This window comes from Stigmatopora argus, chromosome 18 (assembly GCF_051989625.1).
Source record: "Stigmatopora argus isolate UIUO_Sarg chromosome 18, RoL_Sarg_1.0, whole genome shotgun sequence".
NCBI classification, from domain to species: Eukaryota; Metazoa; Chordata; class Actinopteri; order Syngnathiformes; family Syngnathidae; genus Stigmatopora; species Stigmatopora argus.
In genome coordinates, this window is record NC_135404.1 from 12,153,383 (window position 1) to 12,176,815 (window position 23,433).

General features: G+C 46.0%; 1 protein-coding gene across 3 annotated transcripts; it reads right to left on the bottom strand.

The window, feature by feature from the left end:
* Positions 1-79: 79 nt before the first annotated feature.
* Positions 80-23,035, bottom strand: mrtfab (myocardin related transcription factor Ab). 3 transcript variants are annotated; one of them, XM_077625907.1, is made up of 20 exons: positions 22,962-23,035; positions 21,947-22,008; positions 19,747-19,906; positions 9,033-9,098; positions 7,042-7,097; positions 6,819-6,894; positions 6,146-6,304; positions 5,764-5,930; positions 5,544-5,678; positions 5,007-5,075; positions 4,735-4,919; positions 4,495-4,660; positions 3,679-3,999; positions 2,745-3,587; positions 2,425-2,631; positions 2,272-2,364; positions 1,841-1,993; positions 1,653-1,745; positions 1,272-1,332; positions 80-1,151 (listed from the first exon to the last, which is right to left on the bottom strand). In XM_077625907.1, the coding sequence occupies exons 3-20, from the start codon at positions 19,868-19,870 to the stop codon at positions 646-648; spliced, it is 3,480 nt and encodes a 1,159-aa protein (XP_077482033.1). In that variant the 5' UTR covers positions 19,871-19,906; positions 21,947-22,008; positions 22,962-23,035; the 3' UTR covers positions 80-645. The 3 variants fall into 3 exon arrangements, with proteins under 3 accessions (XP_077482033.1, XP_077482032.1, XP_077482034.1); XM_077625906.1 differs by lacking the exons at positions 19,747-19,906; positions 21,947-22,008; positions 22,962-23,035 and adding an exon at positions 11,692-12,403; XM_077625908.1 differs by lacking the exons at positions 1,653-1,745; positions 19,747-19,906; positions 21,947-22,008; positions 22,962-23,035 and adding an exon at positions 11,692-12,401.
* Between the last annotated feature and the right edge of the window lie 398 nt (positions 23,036-23,433).

Here is a 23,433-nt window from a genome sequence, read left to right on the forward strand (position 1 = left end):
TTCCAAATACAACGACTGTGGCTAAAGAGCAGCAGCATTTTTTTTTCGTGTAATTCCAGGCACTCCAATAGGTCAAATGTAGCTAACTAGTAGCCTTAAATGGAATTAAAAGATGACGGTGACAAATTCCTGCTCGCTGGGTGCATTTTTCCTAATGGAAAAATGTTTTAGCGCCGTGGTGGACAATGTGTCAAAACGATATGATTGTAAACATTCGAGCACCTTAACTCATTGGGTGCATGGACCGAGACGTACCGGCTTCAAATGCTCCCGTTGGCGTGCTACGGATGGCGCTAGCGTTGTCAATGGCGGCCGATGCGTCAACACACATGCTTTGATAGTAGAACATTTTGGTTGCAAACCTGTTAGATCCTTTTTTTAAAAAACAATGACCTCTTTTGAAAGCATAAATCGATCGGGATAACCGCCGTCAAGGAAAGGGCTAATTAAGGTGGCGATAAAAGATAGCGTAAGAGCTTCCCGTGTGCGTGCGTGCGTGCGTGCGCCAGAGAGCCCAGCAGTGACAAAAGACAGCATGAAGAAGGCATGGAGCGGCCACATAGGACCACGTAGGACCACGTAGGACCACGTAGGACCACGTAGGACCACGTAGGACCACGTAGGACCACATAGGGCCACGTGAGGCTACAGGCACGACTCCAAGTGGAGCTGCAGGTCCGTGCCGTCCAGGAAGTCGGCGGAAAAAACGCTGGGCGGCGTGTGCGGCGCCAAGGGCGTCAGGACGCCGCTCCCCTCGCCCTCGCCCGTGCCGCCCACCATGGAGATGTCCAGCCAGTCCATGCTGTCCAGAGCCCCGTCGCCAAAGTCCAGCCCCGTGGAGTGCGGGGAGAAGCCCAGGTCGGACGTGTCCATAGGGGACGGCGAGTGGTCCAGGGGGCCGCCGGCGCCGCCGCCCAGCATTTGCCCGTGGAGCCCGTCCATGAGCCCCAGGCCGCCCGCCGGCTCGGCACCCAGCAGCGCCGAGCTCTCCAGGAAGTCGTCCAGGCGGCCGTCCCTCGGGGGGACGCCGGCCGAGATCAAGGGGGACGGCGGGGTGGGGGGCGACAGGTGGAGGGGGGACGCGGGCGACGGCGGCTCCGAGTGGAGGGGCGCGAGTGACGGGTCCGGGTTGGCCTTAAAACCGCTGATTTCTGCTCCACACAAACAAAACAAGAGACTCTGGGATGTTCCGTAGCGAAGCCAAATGTAGAAATTGGCGTGCTAGCGTAGCGCTGCCGCTTTAAAAATAAATAAATAAAATAAATGAGTACCTCCACTCTTGAGAAGGATGTCAAAAAGGTCATCCATCTGCTGGTAATTGACGCCATTCCCCTGCAAACAGAAAATAAGCATGAGACGTCCAATCCATTTGAAGTGAAAGGATTGGCTAACACTAACAATAAGGTAAAAAATAAATAATAATTTTGCGCTCTTCCACCAACAAGTTTATCATTATAGTAGACGTCCACTTCCAATGGATTGGACATACAAATTGATAAAAAAAAAAAATAATAATGGACCTCCTTCCTATTAATAATATTAGCATCAGCGCTACACCATCCAGAAAATAAGTCTTGTGATAAAGTGAGTGAGGAAAAAGAAAAGGAAAAAAGAAAAAGAAAAGATGAGCCAGGCAAAGAGGAAAGACGTACTTTGGAGCGTTGCGTAGGAAGAAAGGTGTTGGGTTTGGGAGAGGGAGGAGTAAACAGAGTGTGTCGGTCATAAGATGGACACGCTTGCGCTCTCTGCGGGGGTGATATGAACACAGTGAACACAAGGGTGAGTGAGATGAGGAAGAAGAAATTGTCCGTCAACGTGGCCACGTGAAAACCAAGCGTACCTTGAAGGACGAGCCGGCGTTGCTTTGGCTTTCGCTGTCCGACGACATGTCGTCGAAAAAAGGCTGCAGGTTGGCGGGCGCCGTGGCGCAGGAAGGGGCGGCGGTGGGGGGGAGGACCCCGTTGGTGTCCAAGTGCAACTCCGCTTTCTCGCGCTAGGGGAGCAAATGCACGGCAGGCAGAAATGTGCGTGAGTGGAAAGTTGCCAGTCCGGTCGCGTGGTGACGTTTAGGAAACTTTACTTGTGACTACAATGGAACAAAATTACGCTCCGACCGATATGGTATTAAAATGCAGGCAGGCTTTGGCTAGTACTAAGAAATAATAATAATGTTTTCCCGGTCGTCTGTCCCAAGATGGATGCCAATTCAAAGGCTGCATAAAGCACAGGCTCAGGTTTTAGCGGAGTCGGCAAGAATGATGGTCATCGTACCTTTTGGATTGGCTGGCTCACGCTCTGGCTCATTTTCCCAGCTTGCGATTGGCCGTCGGCGCCGGGCATCTCGCTGGGAGTCGACTGCAGTCTCTGCACGGACGATGACCATTCAAGGGTGGATCGGCGCCGGCACGAGGACGGGCGGCGTACCTGCAGCGTGACTCGCCCGTTGGCGCTCTTGACCTGCGAAGGCGCTCGCTTGGTGCCGTCCGCCGCGTTGGCGGCCAGCGCGATCAAGTAGTGGTTGCCGTTGGCGTCCGTGACCAGAGTGCCGCCGGCCTTGAGGAGGTCTAAGGAGATAGCCTGAGTGTGAATCTGAGCCGGATTCTGTTGTTGGTTGATGAAAACTGGCGCCACCTAGGAGGGGGAAAAAAGAAAAACACCCGATTTACGTCAACCGATTTCATTCTGGAACATCCGCTTCATTTCCAGAGCCGCTTGGCAAAATACAAATGGTTTGAAAGGTTGACCTGCTGCGCGCCGAGGGTGACCCCGGCGACGCCGCCGCTGGGCTGCCTCTGCTGCTGCCTTTTCTGGGTCTTGGGCTGCTTCCTCTGGTGGCCCTGGTCGGCCGCCACCTGGTTTCGGACCTGCACCCGCAGCTGCTTTATCTGAAGCGGGTTCTTGTGGGACGTGGGGTTCCTCTTCCCTTGGGCCGCCTGCTGCGAGAGCCTGTGCTGCTGCGCTTGGAGCTGCTTCTGCCGAGTCTGCTGGATGATGAGCTGCTGGAGCTGCCGCTGTTGCCGCAGCAGGATCTGGGCGTCCTCGTTCTTGCGCTCGGCGTCTTTCGGGGGCTGGGGCTGGGGCTGGGGCTGGGGCTGGGGCCCGACGGGCTCCGGGGCCCTGGGCTTGGGCTGCTCCGCTTGTTGGACCTGCAGCCGCTTGATCTGCTGCAGCTTGAGCAGAGTCTCCTGGGAGCACTGGGTGGGCTGGAGCGCTCTTTTGCTTTGGGCCTCCTCCACCACGCCCGCCATGGCTTCCTCGCCGACCTCCTCCTTCACCTTCAAGAGGCCGTCGCCGCTGACCTTGGGGGCTCCGTCGGAGGGCGCCGTCTTTCCCAGCTCCAACTGGGACCGCAGCGTCTCCACCAGCCTCTGCTTCTGCCTCAGCATCCGGGTCAGCTCCTCGATCTGTTTGTCCTTCTCCTGCAGCATCTGGTCTTTGTCCACGGCCACGGCGGAGAAAGGCTCCGACGGATTGGCGGGGCCGGGCGAGGACCCGTGGAAGCCATCTTCTTTGGCTCGGCCGGGGGAGACGCTGGACGGGTGCCGAGGCGAGGGGTGGAGCGTGAGTTGGGTCAGGGGAGAGCTCACCTAAAAAAACATGGGAGACAGGTCTGAAAAGCCTGCGCTGGAAAGCGTTTTTGTTTTTATAAGGGGGAGGCGCTCATTTTTGTTTACTCACCATCTCTCCAAAGGTGTCTCCGTTACAGCTGGTTTCATCCGGACTCAGCCCCGCCAACGAGCGTTCGGATGGCGAAGGAGACACGGGCGGGCTGGAGCCGGTGCTTCCGAAACGTACCACCCGAGCGGGGAGAGCCGGAGCCGGCGGCGACTTCAACCCCCCCTCGCTCGGGTGAACGGGCTGCGGAGCGCCGTTCCTGGAGCCGGCCGCGGCGGGGCCGCCGTTTTGCTCCTGGTAGTTGCGCAGCCTCTCGATGAGATCGTTCTTGGTGCCGGAAACGGTCAAACCGCGCAGTTTGAGTTCCTGTTTCAACTCGGCCACCTGCAAAAAAATAAAAATAAAAATCCTTAAGATTCTGAGGTATTGTGAATTTGACAGATGCAAGCTTTTTCAAAGTTTTGAGAGTCATTTTTAAAATAAATCTATTTACCACCCCCTTTTTAACGTAAAATGATGAGGATTAGCTTTCAGTATTCTTAAAAAATACCTTTTGGACAATGATCGACTACATTGAGTATGCATTGGAATGCATTTGCCTGAATTTGTAATTTGCTTTTTAATTATTTTGGTCCCAAACATTCAATTATTGATCTTTAACGCTTTTGGGGACAGCGATTCCAAAGTTGTTTTTCCTGTAAAAATGCAATAAAAAGACATAACTTTGATTGGGTAAGTGATTATTTTTTTATCATTTTAACTAACGTGATAATAATAGCAATTAAATTCTACGTTTGAAATGCTTCCTCATTATTGGATTATTTGCATGCTGACAAATACGTTTCCAAATGGAAATAATAGAATCGTGTTTCGCTTTACTTTCAGCTCATCCAGGTTGGCCGGCAGAGCGGTCGGTTTGGCCCCTCCCACCGCCGCTGGGGCCTGCCGGGCGTTCCCGCCGGCCGGGGTTGCGCCGTTGATCGTGGGAATGTTGCGAGTGGGGGAAGGGCTGGGGTTCGTCGGGAGGGGCTGCTCCGTCGCTGGCCTGAAACGAAGGACACTTATTAGGAATGCTAATGCGCTTGCTAATGGCTAACACTGACAATTATGGGGACTCACTTTGGAGGTGCGGGCAGGATGGCGTGGTAGTTGTAGTGCTGCTGTTGCTGGTTGAGAATTTGAAGCTGCAAGAAGAGCTGCTGTTGCTGCAGGAGTTTGGCGTAGGAAGAGTCCATCAGAGGCGGGCGCTCCTTGTCCGCCTTCTGGTCCGGGGGGATGTACTGGTGGTACTTCAGCTTTTTCACCTGAAAAGACGGCCGGTCGGGGATTTGAACACGCCGCCTCCGACCGGGGAAAACGAGTATGGCCGGAGAAGACGAGACCTTGCCGACCTTGGGTTTGTTGTCCTTTGCTTTTTTGGATCTGAGCGGAGGACGATCGGAACTCGTCTTGCTGTGAGACTGCGGACAGAAATTGGGGTCGCAAGGGTCACAAAGAGGGCCTTTTCCCCCTTTTTTTGTCAACAAAATGGGTTGGACTGATTGGATTTTTTTTTTTCATGGGCTCCATGGTACACATTGCAAAAATAGTGATGAATCAATAATAGAATATTTTCACCCAGGCTATCTATATATTTTGTTGAGGTCAGTGAGCCTGAAAATGAGGGAAGGAAATGAGCTTTTCAAAGAAAAAAACTCAATTTGAATACATCCATGTTTTTTTCTATAAATAAGAAATCTGTCATTTCATTTGAAGGCCGCCTTGCCAGCGACAGCTGCGTCTTTTAACCTTCAACGCGAAAGACAAAGACTTTAGTAGACTTTTTAATAGCCACATTTGCACTTCAGTGACCACCATTTCCTTGGCACACTTTGATTTCCTTTAAAACTCTGGGCCATTCTTCTTATTTAAAGACACTCGATATTCACCTTGAGCTGCCCAAACGGAGTGCATGTTGTTCGAGAGGTTAACACGATCCCGTTGGTCACTTTAGGTGGCGGGGGGGAACCGGATCCGTTGACCACGGGAGTGGGCGGCGGCTGTGGAGCGGCTTGCGTAACAAACTGTGCAAAAAACCCAAAACAGAACATCGTTAAAATGGTTACAATCGAACGACACCCTTTGTTTTTCATCTGGACTAAACAAAACCTGAATGGGGGACACGTCTCCATTGAGGCTGAGCCCGTCCGAGGGCGACGGCTGCGGGGCGGCACTCAGGGGGGAGTCGTGATTGGTTAGCTGGTCGGGCGACAGCGGGTCGCCGCTACTGTCTTCGTCCAAAGACGAACTCTCTCCTCCGGCTCCCTTTGGAGAATCTTTTCGAGAAAACCAGACCAGAAAACACAGACAGCGCTCCATCATAAATCACCATTACAACATGAGAAGCGGAAATTTTGGTTTCCATGCTAATTGCTTTTGGCAGAAACTAGAAGATCCGCCTTCTTTTCTTTGTGACCATAAAATAAATATATATACAAAGATGCTTCCAGTGCACAAACACTAACAGTGCTAGCACTAAAGTGTGAATTACCGGGTGGCGAGTCCTGATCGGGGCAGACAGAAAGGATGTTCTTGTGCACCAGTTCGATGGGACCGGGCCTGTGCGAGATCTTGTCGTTGAGGTCGTCGGCCAGGCGAGCTCTCTTCAGCTGCAGCTGCTTGGCCTGCAGGGAGGGTTCTGCCGACGTCTCTGCAAAACACAAGCGTGCATGCAGGTCAACTGGCGGGGAACCTTCAGATCAAACTGTCATTTTTCTTGGCCCGCGTACGAATTGGAACATTTTTGCCGGTCGTCGGAAGGCTCTGAAAGTCAAAGTTGTGCAAGACAGGGATGTGTTCAAAGGCATTTTTATCCCTTGCTCGGAAAAATCTATAAAGTAGTGTTTAAGATGTTAAATCTCGGCCAAGACGAGCTAAAAGCTTCCTTCTGTTCCTTTTACAGCGACTCTGAATATTCAGGTTGACCACACACGCACCATAAAAACCACTTGCTGCTTTTTTCCCCTTTTGTGAAGGGTTTCAAATCAAATATTAAAAACAGAAAAATACGTACTTTGGGGTCAATCCAACAAGGCGGATTTAGTCTTTGCGTACAATGGAAACCCAAAAGCTACACATTTGACACGTACAATGAATGAAGGAAAGCCAGCATGGATTCAACCATCGAGTGTTTCCATTAAATGTAAAGAAAATGGCGTCCTCACCCTCCAAAATGTGCATCCTGACGAGCTCGGAGCGCTCGGGACGACTCCGGATCTTCCTCTTGAGATAGTCTTCGGTCTGTTCAAAGAAACGTACACGTACACATGAAGACACAAGGCCATCTTAACAACCACAGGTGCCATCTAGAATGGAGTTGCTTTTTCAAACTTGGCGCATGTCAATACGGCCCCTTTTCTAGGCGACCGTTCGGGGAATTGAACTCACCCTGGCGCGTTCCAGACTCCGTCGCTGCTCGTGAAACGCCGCCGGGCTCTTCAGCGCTGAGGGAGAGTTGGAAATAAAGATGAAAAAAATCTAGCACAAACGTGACAAAACGGCTAATTGGGTAAAGCGGTCGTCCAGGGAATTGTTATTCTGAACAGGGCGCCGATGAGGATGATGATGATGATGATGATGATGATGATGATGACCAAACTAAGCTTGTGCATCAGCGAAAACCTTTTTGTTATCAACCCCCCAAAAAACGACATGTCTAGAATATACCGATGGATGCATAAATAGTCGAATATGGGCGGAAATGTCGGATGATAATATGCGAGTTGAAAACAAAACAAAAAAACAATGTTTCCTGAAACCAAGTTTTGGGGAAGGATATTGTAAAGAGAGTGACAGTTGGGAGTGTCGAAAGAGAGCCGTCATCCGATTGGTCAAGCCGTGCTGAAATCCACGCCGGAGACGCGTACGGCGTCCGCATTCCGACCAGCAGATGACATCCGGGGCCCGACATTCCTCGGGTTACGACTCCTGACGTTCCGAGAGGACCGACATAGCGGCCGGCGGTGACGCAACCAGAGCCCCCAATTCACAACACGAAACAAAATGGACGCCGTGTATTCCGTCTTTGCCGCTTCCAAGTCGGGCGACCGTTGCTTCAATGTCCACCTCAAACCTTTCATTTCTCTGACCGCTCATTTTCTAACGACACTTGACAACCGCGTTCTTCTTTGCGGTGGCAATTAGGTCCGCGTTCGTCATTGCCGTCGCTCGGCATTAGCGTTACGCTCGTCAATCACTCTTACCGCATTACGGGACACGTAACGAGTCGTCATTTTCTTTCCGTACGGTGCCTGTCATTTCCAAAGTGCAACACAGTCAAAACGTGGAGCGTTTTTGAATCCTAACCTCCATTTTTCTATTTGTGCATTCCTTCTTGACTATTTCCATGGCTTGCCAATAGCAACGTTAGCATTACAAGGATTTATTCATCCTACTAAATAAGTCTGAGACAGGAAAAATTCAAGCCTACCGTATTTTTTCGCATATTAGCCGCCTCCGCGTATAAGCCGCACCCTTAAAATGGTTGAATTTGACAATTTCTCTCGTATAAGCCGCCCCCTGATTGACAATTTCCACCTCCATATTCATGCTTTTAATAGGGATGTGTTACTTTGAAGGGAAAATCTTGAGAAAAATCATCGCACGTGCTATTTCTGAGGTACTGCATAAATCGATTGCTTGATTTCACATTCCTATTGGCTGCACGTAGACAAATTCAAAAAGGAAGTCAGGTGAGCACCACAACCAGGAAGTGTGTCCATAGCGGTCTAATTTTTGATCCCTAGGTAAGATGACAGCGCCCTGAGTGAGCAACGGCAGGCACAAGTAAGCGAGTTTTTTCACGTGTTTATGCAAGATACGTTTCTTTTCTTGAATTTCATTCACAACATAAATTTTGTTAAGCGTTTAATCTGTTTATCGTTTCTCTATTTTGAAATAAATGACCGTATCGGCCGCATTGTCTCGTGCACGTCGAGTCTAATTTATGCGCCTATAAGCCATACCCTCGATTGAATAATCTTTTTTTTTAGCAACAAATACGACGTATATACCCAGAAAATACGGTACTAACACTTCAATTCAACTCGGTTTTCTTTGTGATAAACATCAGCTAACATTTACCTTGTCTTCACCCTGGCTAGAAAATCTCACATCCTGCACCGCTACCGGCTTCTTTTTTTTTTTAATGTTCTGATGTGCATGACCCTGAAACAGGAAGTTGAATGCAGAAGAAGAGGAAGCTGCTCTATTTGATAACAAACGTGAAGAAAGTGTATCAACCTATTTCAGACAGCGACCATTATTTTGCATGTCCTCGCGTATAACTTTATCAACGAGCCCTTCATGATCTTTCCGGACAGTTTCGCGAAGACCGGCTCACGATTGGACGTTAAACACAATCGGACATTGAGACTTACGTGGCATGATCCCTTGGCTGACCAACTCCTCTCGCGTTCGCCGCTGTTGGAGTTTGAGCTGAAGGACTGCATGAAGACAGAAGAAGGGAAGGTGGATGGAAGAAGAAAAATTGGTCAGTTGGCGCAAAAGATGCAAAATAAAAGTCAAACGATGCCCTTGATTGTGAAAATTGAAACGGATAAAGCGTTACGGAAAGCCAGACGCCTTCAACGTGCGGGAGACACGCATTGTAATAGTCGCTCCTTCCTCCGTCTTTACATTTTTTTTTTTTTGGGTAACGAAAGAGGCGGTACAAAGAGAGCATGAGTATTGTACAATGCACTTCCGCTTTTATGGGGATTCTTTTTTGGGTGGTTTTAATTGGGGTCTGTGAGATGAGGTGAATAATGAAATATGAGGTCGGATGGGATAGGAAAGCCAATCAATTGAATAAAGGAGCAAATTAGAAATACATTGGTGGAAATTATGCTGCAGAAGGAGGTCGATTGTGTCATCTTTTGAAAACAGGAAGGTGGTGGGTTACATAACACCAGAGACGCTTTTCGGAGACGGCAGAGGGGAACTAGACTTGGACGCTGCTTGACATGGCTCATTTTATACTTTTGAAAAAAATATATTTCTATTACGATTTGTTATCTGGATCTGGCCTGGGTTTCCGTCGAAAACCATGTGGAACTATTTCAGGGTTTTTGAATTCAGTCAGACCATCTTCATCACATTGTGCTTGAAAATCAATTCAATTGTTGTCATGTCCTATAAAATAACCTAATATTACAATTTCTGATTCAAAAGAGGGCAGTCTGGTGGACGTCGGCCTCACATTGGGGGACCTGGGTTCAAATCCAGGTGGGTCCACCTGTGTGGAGTTTGCATGTTGTCCCCGGGCCTGCGTGGGTTTTCTCCGGGTACTCCGGTTTCCTCCCACATTCCAAAGACAGGCTGATTGGACATTCTAAATTGCCTCTAGGTATGATTGGTTGTTTGTCTCATCGTGCCCTGCGATTGGCTGGCCACCCATTCAGGGTGTCCCCGACTTCTGGCCCAAAGTCAGCTGGGGTGGGCTCCGGCACCCCCACGACCCTATTTGGGATAAAGCGGTTCAGAAAACAGAAAATGAGATGATTTGAAATAGCTCAGCCATAAAAATGTTCTTTCTGCAGGAACATCATTATGATTATTTCATAAAATATACACCATATTATTGGACCGTAATGCAAAAAAAAAACTAAAAAGCCCACCCACCCACACTCAGGGCAGACATGTAGCATAAAGGTTAGCATTCTGCTATTTTACAAGCCATCAGTTTCCTGGAAAGAACCTCCCCTCTTTTCTAAAATGGACGCATAGCCTTTTTTTTTCTTTCGCCAGTCGCCAGCTGTCCCTTTCGAATGGGTTACGGACGCGTGTCATGTCCAACATAGCAGCGAGGGTTGCAAGCGCACCCGCGGCGGCGCTTTTCTAGCGCCAGGACAAGTAGCACCTGTTACTTTGGGCGGACAAAATTGGAATTGGAGGTACGGGTCGGGCCGGCTCGCCGTTCTCGCCGCCGTTTTCTTTCCGTTATGGAAAAAAAAAACTGTCCTGCCGGCTCGAATGAGCTCCATGTCCTTCCCAGACTTCCCTTTTATTTACAAAGGCGCACACACTGCCTCTTTAGGGATTAACGAGGCTCCCCGTGCAAGTAAGACCACGTCATTTGGCGTCGACTGGTGTAAACACTGTCGCGGACATTCTGTTATGTTGGACGTCTGCGATGGCGCAGAGGTAAACACACTTGAGAAACTCACGTGCTGCCCAAGGAAGGCTGGGATTACGAGAGGGTGCCGTGGCGAGACCGGCTTTATTCTGGGATAGAATAGCGTAATGTTTTCCTTCAACTCCATTTTGGTATCTGGCTGACGTCTTATCTCCTTCCACGCGGACACTAAACACCCCAATTAATAGCTTAACTTAACGAGTCTTTGTCAAGCTGTACTTTCTGTGTGGCTCCAGTTTTTTTTAACTAGGTCTACAATGTCTTCTGTGTCTAACTTGCTTCTGCAACCAAGAAATTTCCCGAATACAGGATGAAATAAAGTTCTAACCTAACCTTTTCTCAATCGTTAATCCGCTATTTTCCCATTTTAAAGACTATTGTCGACCTTGAAAAGATGTTTATTTTGTAAAAGGACGGAGCCGATTGCCAATGTCTACCCCACCAAACACCAACCCAAGCAACACCCACGAATTCAGGGACCGACGAGCCATTTGTTTAAGTTAAAGATGGGCACAAAAACTATTGTTTTTTTTTTCAATATACACAAAGCTGGACGATTTGTAATACAATAAAGTATCCCAATTATGCCAAGGGTGCCTTAGAAGATTGTTACGATACTGTCCGGTAATAAAAACTCCCACCACGCACCCCCAGATTGGATGAAAACCAGGCGGGGTCCCGTTCCACATCACACGGGAGTGAGGGAAAATACTGTGTCATTTGACCACTTAAATAGTTCCTATCTATAGTCACAGATCTCAAGATAGAAGTTTGTGTACTGTATTTTCAAGGGCTATTCCACCTCACCACTATTTACAACACGCAAATACGGCACTATAACGTGAAGACGGAGTTAGACGACAAACACAAAGCATCTTTGTTGACCGCCGCGGATTGCCCACCTTCTTTAAGGCTGTGATAGACGTGCCTATCGTGATCCATCCTGGCTCCTGCCTTCTCCGTGTCATTGGCTATCGGAGGACAGCCTAACGGGGAGTGTTGGAAGGACAGGCAATGGTTGGTGTCCAGCATAATCATGGACAATCAAGACCAGTTAGCCAGTCTGCGCTATTGGCAAACATGGAACATTTCAAGTCCACTTCTCGGCTTTGACAAACCAGCCCTGAGAGGAGCGCCCGTTTTCTTTGGTAAGAAAAATGAGATATCCAGCGAACCAATAGAAAAATCTAAAAAAAAAAATAGATAAAAAATTCAAAAGAGAGGAAGGCAGCCTCTCCTCTTTCAATGCGTCGCTTCTGTTCGCCTATAATCGATGGTTGCGCCTCTGCGTCTCGTGGCGACTTTTCCCCTCTCTCCTCTGCGGCGCCGGCCGTCCGGTCACGACGGCTCTCGGACAATTTAACAAATCCACGGCTCTCGGGAAAATGAGTCAGCCACGAGAAGAATTGGAACGGAGTCCAGTGACGGCACAAGCCGGCCGGGAGAGCAATGATCTGATTGGGGAGACTCTGCTGTGGTTGCAGCTCCTTCGGTATCTCCAGTCGACACGTACACACAAACGCAGTAGCGCACCCATGCAGACACACACTCGCACACACACACACACACACTCGCACACACACTCGCACACACACACTCGCACACACACACACACACTCGCACACACACACACACACTCGCACACACACACACACACTCGCACACACCGGCAGGGAGTGTTGCCGATAAAGTTCTCCCGCTCAGCTGTTGCCATTCATTCAACGCTACAGTCCGAGGAAGGTTAGCAGTCACATACTAATTCAGTAACACTAACAGTCCAACAACGTAGCTTTTTAAAGACACAACCTAGGCTAAAAAATTGAAAACTGACAAAGCTCTTTGCAACTGGTGGACCCTGCAATTATTTTTTTAAGTCGAGCCTAACAAATCGGACATTTTGGAGTTGTTTTTGCAAAAACTGTGACGCTAATATGAAAACGGGACTCGTAATTAAATGAAAACCAGCCCTCGGGTCGTGCCGAATTCTGAGGGTAAATCGCCCCCTCTCCCTGGACTCCGACACCCTCCGCTCCATTTTAAATAGCATGTCCAGCTGGCAGTAAGGGGGGGCTATATTAAGCAAGGGATCACCTGTGCACTCGTAGGATAAGGTTACTCTGAAGAGAGGAAAATAACAACAAAACTTAAAGCCCCATTTTCTCAGAGCAAATAAATGTTTCATGAGACAAAACAAGCCCGCTTCTCTGCTTTTTCGGCATCGCTTTAATAAAACACGACTATCTGACGCACGCAGACATAACAGGACGCGGACGGTGGTGCGCTATATTATCACGCAGGTGACTCAGAAAATGCCAAGAAAGAGTCTATGGCCAGGACAAACTTTGGTCTGGGACTAGAATAACTCAACGAGGAGTCCAGGATTGAAATCCTTCAGAGTCTGGACGGGTCACAGACGAGGGGATTAGCAAGTAGTTGTGTGGGCGGAGCAATGTTAAACAACACAACATTGGGTGCTGGTGTCACCGATGACTTATTTCACTAAATTAAATAAAGTTGTTGGGTCTGTGGTGACGTCAAGTAGGACCCAAACGCGGGAAAGCAATCAGCAAGTGGAATGGATTGCTCTAATAAAACTTGAATTCGTAAGGCAGAGTTTTACGAAAATAACAAGGACTTAGAATTAAACAACAAAATCAAACCTGACGGGAAAACGTGGGCAACCGAGGAACATGGCATGGAATAAACAAAGCAGACGATCCGACAATGACTAACCGACACACGGGGTTTAAATATACAGACGTGAATTGATTACAAAGTACACGCAACTGGTTAGGAGAGCAAGGGAAGCCCGGAGGGACATAAGAGGCGAAAAGCCAACAAATCAAACCAAACAAACCCCCAACAGAAGTCTTTGTTGTACGATTAAATAGTGCAATTACGTTCTTTTTCACTCATTGTTTTATTTTATTAATTAGCAGATTGTTAAAAATATCACATGATTTCTACAGACAGAATCCAGTTGTCCGTTTAATAGAGTTGCAAATGTTTCCAAATCTTTATGATCGAACTTGTTCTAAAAACAAGCGCTTCGTCGCAGACCATTTCCGCGCGATAAAATCCTAAGATACCGTATTTCAGAGTTCATAAATCATATTAATCACGCCAGTTACAAGACATGGCGGTCGAAGGTCTGCTCTGATTAGGTGAATCGTTAAAATTTATAGGCCGTATGAGGACGAGTGAACAGTCACAACACGAAGTCAGACTTTGAAAACATTCTACGACAAGTATTTGCCCTTGGACGGTCTTATCCGGCTATTTATTTTACACATTCGCTACAAAAAAATGAAAACAAATGCAACGCGCATTGAAAGCTGAAAAAAAAAATAGTCTACTACTACTACAACTTGGGTGTACGGACGGATACATGACTCATTGCGTTGCAATTCCTTGGCAAACAGTCAATGGTTGATAAGATTAAAGTTTACTAGCGGTTTAGCCATGAAGGGAGAAGCAGGCTTTCTTAATCGGTTCGATCCCAAAAGGGAAACTTGCTTCCACGGATGGGTTCGAGTGATCGGTCGTCGCAGTGCACGTTGCTAGCTAGCTCTCTCTCTCAAAGGCGTTTTGTGTTTTCCTTTTATGACTTTGCTTTTGAATAGCCGCCAGAAATGTGGGGGATAAGTCGTCAATGTGCTCCTTTGAGAGTGCTCCAGCATGGGAAACAACATTGCTTCTCCCCATAGAATTATGCGTTTCATTCATGCGCAAACGTGTCGGAATAGGCATATTTAATATGTGGGTATGACTGGAAAACAGATAGAAGATATGACACAGAAATTGTAAATGATGTCAACACATTCCAAGTCAAGGCAAATTGTGAAATCATTTCAAGTTGTGATTTTATGATGCTGACAGTTTGACTGCAATCAATTAAATGTTATAACTTCATTTTCAACAGGAGATATGGATTCAAAACACCAACAGTGTATTGCTTTAAAAATGGATGCACGGCAAATAATTAATAATGGAAGTCCAGAAAACAATTCTACTAGTGACAAAAGACTAGCAAGGCCAAGTGTCAAGCTAGCCTCGGTCACAGCAACTATTAACATTCCAGGAGGGAAAACAGGTGTTTTTCTCCTTTATTTCCTGGTCCCCCCCTCCCCTGCCCACCCATCTGGCTCTACTCTCAAATTTACCAAGCTTGCAATTTCTTATTGTTCGTCTACTAACATTTCTGGAAACAAAGCCCGACAAATGGAGATCATGAAACTAACCTACTGGTAGGAAAACAGACCATTACAGAACCAGCCATTCATTTTCCTTAGCGTCCATCATCAATAATGAGCCTGTACTAATAAATAAGAGCACAAGTAAATGTTCTAGGTGATACAGTGCGACCTACCCGGGAAAAAACACATCTACTATTGTCAAAACCAAATGTGCTCATGATGTTAACATGCGCCATGTTGGTTCCTATCAAAAATTGCTAGGGGACGAATGACAAACAAAACAAAACAGTCATACCTCGATATACGAGCAATTTGAGATACGAGTAAAATTTCAGGAGGGCCAATAGAACCAACCCGAGAAGAAAGGTATCAAAATGTCAAACAAAATTAGAATTAAGTTTAGTGTAAGGTTAGATTAAACTTATTTTTGAGTGTCTGCATCGTAATCCAAGTTCATTTGAATTTGTTTATGTTATGTTACGAGCGCGTTGCCGTGCAAAAAGTCTCTTTTAGTATACTATTAAACACATTTCAGTACTATTAGCCCACTAGTTATTTGTTACTTTGTTAATAGATGGCGAATTAGAACAAATAAAAATGTTTTTCCAATCCAATATCCTGTTTTGGGTGTTTTTTTCAGAGGGTTGGTACGAATTAATTAGTTTTGAGTTCATTCCTATGGGAAACGTTGGTTTGAGTTACAAGTAAATCGCCATACGAGCTCAGTCCCGGAACGAATTAAGCTGGTATTTCGAGGTACCACTGTACACAGAGAACTCTGCAAGCCACTTCAGCGCTAGCACTTTTTTGTTGGGTCGTGGAAAGTTTAAGATTTCTTTCTTCTTGCTGGCGTCCATAAAATCAGTCCAAGGGAGGTCTAATTGCACACTGTTGAAGGACACTGGAGAGGTCTATAAAAGCACAAGCGCTGAAGCAAAAACCAGAGGCGTGGGCCAGCTGGCAGCTGCTCCGACATAATAACACGGAGCGGACCTTCCCCGTACACCCGAACGAACGGACTGGCGCAAATTAAGCGGGAGTGAGAGCACGTGGGGAATTCTGAAAGAAAGTGTGATGAAATGGATATGGATTAGACGTGACCACCATGTCACAAGCTCTTACATAATTCTATCATCTGAAAGTCATTTCCATTGTAGCAAACCTGCCAACCCTTTGGCCTACTTTGCAGTGGAGACTTTGTTTGCGACTTTCCAGTTAGTTCCATTCAAAATGAATCCTTCCGCGTTTAACGGTTTGCTACTAATAAGGCTAGCGTTTAAGAATCTGAACTGTTAAAAAGCGCCCGTTTGTGTGTTTCATTTCTCCTGCGGGGGCGCTACCGTTGCTAGGTGCCGACCTACGACGCGCCGCAACACTCATTTTTTTTTGCATCTGACCTCGGCATGGTTCCTCACGTCACGAAATCATTGTCAAAACAGATATTTTTTTTGGTGCACGCCAAATGAAAGCGGGATGCGGAAGGTGCGCTTGAAATACGACACCGCCCAGCCACGAAGGCGAGCGAGGCCTGTCCGTGCATGTTTTGTCTTCTCAAAGTCACGGCCGCCTGGAGTCACGGTGCAAGTCTGCGTGTGCCGGGAATGCAAAGCGCTTGTATAAATATGTACATTTATGATTACAACATTGTGGATTTTGCCACTTGCTGGATGTACTCGCCTTGTGAGTGTAGTTGAGTCATTAGTTCCAATGACTTTAGGGCAAAATGGCTGGCATTTATTATTATTGAGATTTATTGCGATATATATTGATAGATATTGATATTTGAGATATTATTGCGATATATCCATCATGGCGGAATGCCAAATTACGAGTCTGAAATTATTTTCACTTATTTGGGTCTTTTGCCGGGAAAACGCACCTTATGGAGAAGCACTACCAATTTCGTCATATGCACTTTCTGGGTATGATGACAATTAGGCTTTTGTCGAGTCAATGATGATGACAAAGCCTATGTCCGATTATTATTATTATTTTTACTTGGTCCCTTAACACCGTTATTATTACACCGCCGTCAGGTGTTCAAATATTTCGATAGAATTTCCCATTTTGGGACCTTTGTATTAATTATGATTGGACCTGTCCGTGAAGTAAGGACAACGCTCGGCTAGAACAACTTTGGACCTTCTGTAAATCTTTTTTTTTAGCCGTCGCAGTCGGGATTAGCCTTGCCTTGAGAGCAAATGTCTCAATTTTTCCATTCCCAGTCATCTTTTGTCACCATTTGAACTTATTTTCCAAAGCCATTCTTCCTTCGTCCGCAGCTCTTACGTAAAAATCTTTCCTAAAAAACGGAGCAGTCTCGTCCGGGGTTACAAAATCTCACGAAACCACATCAAAATCCGGAGAGTCGCCGTTTGCAAATTTAATGTGCCGGGACCAAAAGCACTTAAGCTTCCTATCGGCCGCGACACTTGTTACGTAACTACCGAGAAGACGGGCGGGCGTGCGTGCATGCGTCGTCATGACGTGAAGGGCGGGGTTTGAGGGATGTGATCTATATCTGTCCGTGTTTACATGCCAAATGATGTGGGCTACAGAGTCAACGCTGGTGGAATTTCAACACCAAGCACTATGCGCATCGTACCCCGCGACGGCAGAACTCGAAGTGATTTCCGCCAAGTAAATGTCAGGGCGGCGGGATTAAAATGAAACACTTGGCCTTTTTGGAAGGCGCTGGCTTCACATGGGAAAAGGAATTAAAATACCAGACCGCACCGCACCGCACACTAACCTATATTGGAAAATGGAACAATGTGTTCCGAGGAAATCACTAGGTCGCTTCCATCTTCGCTTGTCGGCTGACAGAAAGTACGACTCACGTTGCTACTGTATCATACGGACTCAAAGACACGCCTTTTCTTACTTACTTACTCCAAGTTTTCTCTCTCTCTCTTAAGTTGTTTTAGTTTGGCGATAGTTGTATGAAAAACAATTATGCTATGCTATTTAGCCTCCATTTAACTGACGTCTGTTTTTTTCTTGGTCAAATAAAAAATGTGACTTTTTTTTTTTTCATTGTGCATTCTATGGCTCGTGCGACTTATATTCCGAAAAATACATTAGCCACAGACAAAAAAAACTAGCCACCATTCATTCATCTGTTTCTCAAACAATATGCAATGACTTCAACAAGTACCTAACCACGTAAAACACGCTAACCCCCCCCCCCCCCCCCCCCCCCCCCCCGATGACACTCTGCCGATGACTTTTCCTGGCCCGCGACGGCTTCAAACCCAAACAAACAACCCGGACCTCACCTGACGGGATAATCATATCCCTCTGCACCATGTCGAAAGGAAGCGTCGCCCTCCGGGATAGATTAGCGCTTCATCCTTCCAGAGTAGGAAGCGTAAACAATGCGGAGTTTCAAATGACACGGCCGCGGAAAACAAAAAAGCTGCAGAAAAGTTACGATAAAGGGAGAAGCCCCCCAAAAGTCCGCAAGTTGCACTTGGCATTCCCTTTCTGCAAACTGTCTACAAGCGAGCGCATGCCCCGGCAAAGTGGGCGTGTGCGGGCCGGAGGAGATGACGAGGTCCGCCAATCGCTAGCCATCTTCTGTGAGCTTCACCTTTCCTTTTCTATCTTGGCGTTGTTGTTTCCAAATACGAGTGGGGGGAAAGCCATTTTATCAAATTAAAGGGAGCCCAAATTCATGTTGGAGTGAATCCACACACTCTTGCTTCTTGCTTTTTATTTTCCCTGCCTTTCCTTCGGACCCCCACCCCCCTCCCAGTTATGCAATAGTGACATTTCAGCCACCCCGCCTCTGTTCTTCTCCAGGCCGGCCTTCCCACACGCCGAAAAGCTTCTCCCCACGGCTAATTATTAGCCGCGTTTCTGCCTTGTTCTCATCAAATCACAGACGCGCTTACGCGTCTTCGATCACCACCTCGCGCCGACGGCGGCCCGTCGGCTATCGGCGTATGCGGCGGACGCGTTGCATAACCCCCCGCGAGATAGAAAGCTCTGATAAGCTCCAGGAGGGCGTAGCGCTTTTGTCACCGAGCCAGACGCGCTAGAGAACGTAGCTCAAAGCGTCTTTTGGGCGAGATTATTCACGGGCCGGCGTGCTGCGACACGTCTGCTTTTGGGCTACCGGAGCGGGGCGAGATATGACAACGGGGGTTGTTCGACATCGGGAGTGGCGCCCGGAGGCCACGCATGGCCCGGGGGGGAATTTCTTTGGGTTGAAACGCCGTGGCAAAATGTCAACGCGATTACCCCGTCTGAGGGAAAGGAGGCGGAAACCTTGACCAAATTCCAGTCATCCCGAAACCATTGTGCCGCAGCACCTAAACGCCAGTAATGATTGACCAATCTAATCCGGCCGGCACTTAAACAATAGTGTCTTGTCTCGGCCGGAAACGAAGGCAGACTCGTACGATAGTCGTATCAGGAAGAAGGCACAAACAATGGACAAAGGTGATATTTAGCTGGCAATATTTCACCGTTGCAGGTAACAAAGAAGAAAAATTGCTTCTTTTTTTTTTTAAGTGGCTACACGCATGGATCATCTGGTCCAATATGAACAGAGTGCGTCCAATCAAATAAGACAATACACATTGCCAAGTCTGTAAATTCTCCATTCTGCTTGATAAAGACTTGTTCAGCACTTTTGTAAATATGTTAAATCCACGTGACAAATTCAGCAGTGAGTACAAGTCAACATTTTGATTTGAACTAGGGCGCTGTGCTTTTTTTTTTCTTTTGTTTGTAGTTTAGCACGGGCCAACTCACCGTTCTTGCGATCCTGCAGCCGCAGTTCGTCGGGAGGCACCTGCAGCGACAGTTCCTGGAGTTCGCTGGTCACTGCTTCGCTTTGGGGGCTCTGGTTCCAGACGCCCGCCCCGGTCACTTCCATGTTGTCCGTTAGCGGGGGCGGCGTTGCCAGAGAGACCTGTGACGAAAAAAAGCACTTTAAATTACACCGTACTTTTGTTATGGATGTACCGGCATGAGAGTCCGAGTCACCTGATTGTTCAAATCCGACATCGAGAAAATGTATGAAGGGGGAGAAAAAATATATCCAAAAATACCTGCCCCCAATTTTCCGCTAAGCAACAACAACAAAATCACAAATCTCTTTTTTTTCTTACAAACAAATTATTTAAACAATGCACTTAACATGAATAAAGTTGTTGACCAAATGTTATGAACGGAGTTTTGATTTCTATACATTTTCTTTTTACTGCCAAACTTGATTCAATAGTTTTCATATAAATATTCTAAAACATGTCTTTTTTTTTTTTTTTACAAATTATTTTGTTACTTGTTACCTTAAAGCAAGGGTGTCAGACTCGGGTTGGTTCGCGGGCCGCGTTAACGTCAACTCGGTTTCATGTGGGCCGGACTATTTTAGATATAATAATAATTATTTTTTTTATAAATTGATTAAAAGAACTGGCTTAAAAGCCCTGAATATTCAGTTTTTATAGATCTAAAACAATGTTTATTTTAGAGTTTTTTAATATATTTTTAGATTTTACAAAATGATTTTTGAACTAAAAACACAGAAAAATGGATTAAAAAATGACAATGATTGATTTCAAAGGGGGAAAATCAGGAAATTTAATGTACGTCTATACTCTTCATTTTAATTTGATCCTAAAACAGAAAGTCGGCACTCATCATTTACTTTCTCGGGCCGCACAAAATGATGCGGCGGGCCAGAATTGGCCCCCGGGCCGCCACTTTGACACCTGTGCCTTAAATGATCAAGTTTCACTGCGAAAACCGTCCAATCCGATCGAATTGTTTTGGACGGCTCTGGCCACGAATGGCGGCTATAATAATGATACTACAAATACATTTGAAAAATCCCATGAAAATGACGACGTGCAGGGACATCCCTAATTCTATCTACGGCATATTAACCAAAGAGCTTTCTATAAATACATCGACCCATCAACTCGCCTGTCGGCCGCATTAAGCCAACGACGACAGTCCGTCCGCCGTCGCATTTTAATGTCCTTCCTCGAGGCTTATTTCCTAAGTAAACTAGGGATTGAACAGATGTGCAGTGACCCAAAGTTGAGGCCGTCTCTGAAAATCTCGCATCAATTTGTCATGAAAAGGTGCTACCCCTAAGACGGCGGGAGGCCTGTTGAGAAAATTAGCCATTTAGCAAAACAACAAAAGACGTAGCCCAAGTGACGGATGGGACACGCCCACTTTGGGGCGATAAAATGTCGACAGGGCCGCGCGACTATCTATACAAAAATGCGTTCTCTAGCTTAGGGGTGCTCACGGGGATTCCTGCACAATGCGCCTGAAAACAAAGATGCCACTGCTGTCTCAGTCAAAGGCCAGCGGAAACATGATTCAATAGTAACAAAATGGCGGATTTAAATTTGCAACAGTAATGTGGCGAATGCATTTTATTCTTTTTTTTAGATTAGATAACTTTATTCATCCCGTATTAGGGAAATTTCACTGTCACAGTAGCAAGAGGGTGAGAATAATAAAATAAATTAATAAATAGATAAAAAATACATTTTAAATGACTGTTTTTTTCCCGGTTAGCACGTTTGATCTCAGCAATCCAGATGTGAAACTCTGCAGGTTTACGTTTGTTTTCTAAAGTTGAGGGAAGACTTTAAATTGTTTGTGGGAGTTATAGCGAGCGTCTATTAAAGATTGGAGGATGCACATATGTCTGGAATATTCCTAATAAAAAGCATGCATATGTTTACGTAATGCAGTATTACACATCGACTGGAAATTACTCATTGGAACAGATTGTACAAAGTGTTTTTTTTACTACTTATCGTTCAACGTTTTAGACATTTCAAAAGATGTCTAAAAATCTGCCAGATGTGAACAGTGACAACAAACAGACATGCCTCAAGACAAGTGCAACAACATATTTTGAATTTTGGTTAACAAGATAAGGAGCAGTGTTCTGTCTGAATGATTAACGAGCACAAATTAAACTTACCAGATTTACTTTTTCTTAAAAGGGCGTGTTCCCATTCCAGCAGGTTGCAGATTTGAATGTACCTGTTGAAGAACAGAAAAAAAGAAATAAATCTTTGGCGCTTATCTGATTCCATCTGTCATTAAAGCGTGTCCATAGAAGTCTTGTTACAAAGAAAAATAAACAACGCTTATTTTTGCATTTTTCCTGGCACACAGATGAAAAACTATCATCTTATGAGAATATTTCAGTGGAGCATTTCTGTAAACAATTAGCGTCTTAACGGCAACACTATTTTATAACAACATTCTTGTACACGAATGAATTTGGAGTGGATTTTTTGGGTGGTAAATCGTGATGGGCGAAAAAAAAATCTATTACAACGGTTACAACTTGTAATAAAAAGCCGTGATTTAAAAAACAATGATTACAACAGAGCATAATAGAGCAAATCAGATCATTTACTGTAATGCAGGTACAAATATGTAAAGAGGCTTAGTGTACGTCATATGAAAATGTTCTGAAGACCACATAATTCAACAACAATTCATCAAAATACTATTTGTCAGAGCAACAGGCGTTAAAAGTTTACATCAACAGTGAATTAAAAAGAGTCCACGTTGGAGGAGGCCTATCTATCTATAAGTATAGTTGTTATGGGCGAGGAGCAAGCATTACAGCTGTCACTGACCAAAACACATACACAAGCTATTGTTAGCTTGTCTTTCGGGTGTGGGAGTTAGCACAAAATAACCCCCAAAACAACAGACACGAATTCCATAACGCTAACATAAACCTCAGTTTAACAATCATGAGCATGCTAACTCGGATAACCTAACCTGTTGGGATTCCGTGCTAGCTTTGCTAAGGCACTCCAAATTAGCTAAGCACTGTTAGCATGCGTGCTCAGCAAACACAGTCACTAATTCCTAGCCGAATTCCAGCAACAATTCGGACGTATAACAAAAAAGTGACGTTATATGACGAGCTAACGACCGTGAGAGCTGAAGTGGAGGAAATATGTCTTTAGTCTTACTTCTCATGCTCGCCCTTTGTGTGTTTTGTCTGCGAAGATAGAAGTCAGATACCCCAGCTGGCCGCTGCCACTTCCTGATGACAAAGGAAACTTTACCGGAAAAACCCTTCTGTGGAACGCTTCGGAATGACTCTACAAGCGCGCAATATTTTCAAAGTTTATTTCATGAACGTACATTATACACAATGTATTTTCCTGTATTTGTTGTACTCTATTTGACTGAAACTGCAAGCATGATTAATGCAAATACAGTATATATATGTACTACTAATAGCATGTGGCCGACCGTCTTCATTTGGCACCACTGTATTTGCTGCCCTCTAGTGTACACTTGAAGTACTGCAGGTATAAAAGTAAAAAGTAATACGTATATAATAGTATATTTTTTTGTATAATTATAAATACATAGTGGAGCCCAATGCGATATTACGAAGTTACGGTAATTACACAAAAATGAATTAAAAACAGACCC

Excerpts from the sequence above, each read along its gene's own strand:
- mrtfab (XM_077625906.1), bottom strand. The coding sequence starts at position 11,827 with ATGATTATGCTGGACACCAACCATTGCCTGTCCTTCCAACACTCCCCG. Across the intron at positions 6,895-7,041 it reads GGAGTCTGGAACGCGCCAGG|ACCGAAGACTATCTCAAGAG; the intron begins GTGAGTTCAATT and ends TTCTTTGAACAG. Across the intron at positions 2,365-2,424 it reads ACGGGCGAGTCACGCTGCAG|AGACTGCAGTCGACTCCCAG; the intron begins GTACGCCGCCCG and ends TCGTCCGTGCAG.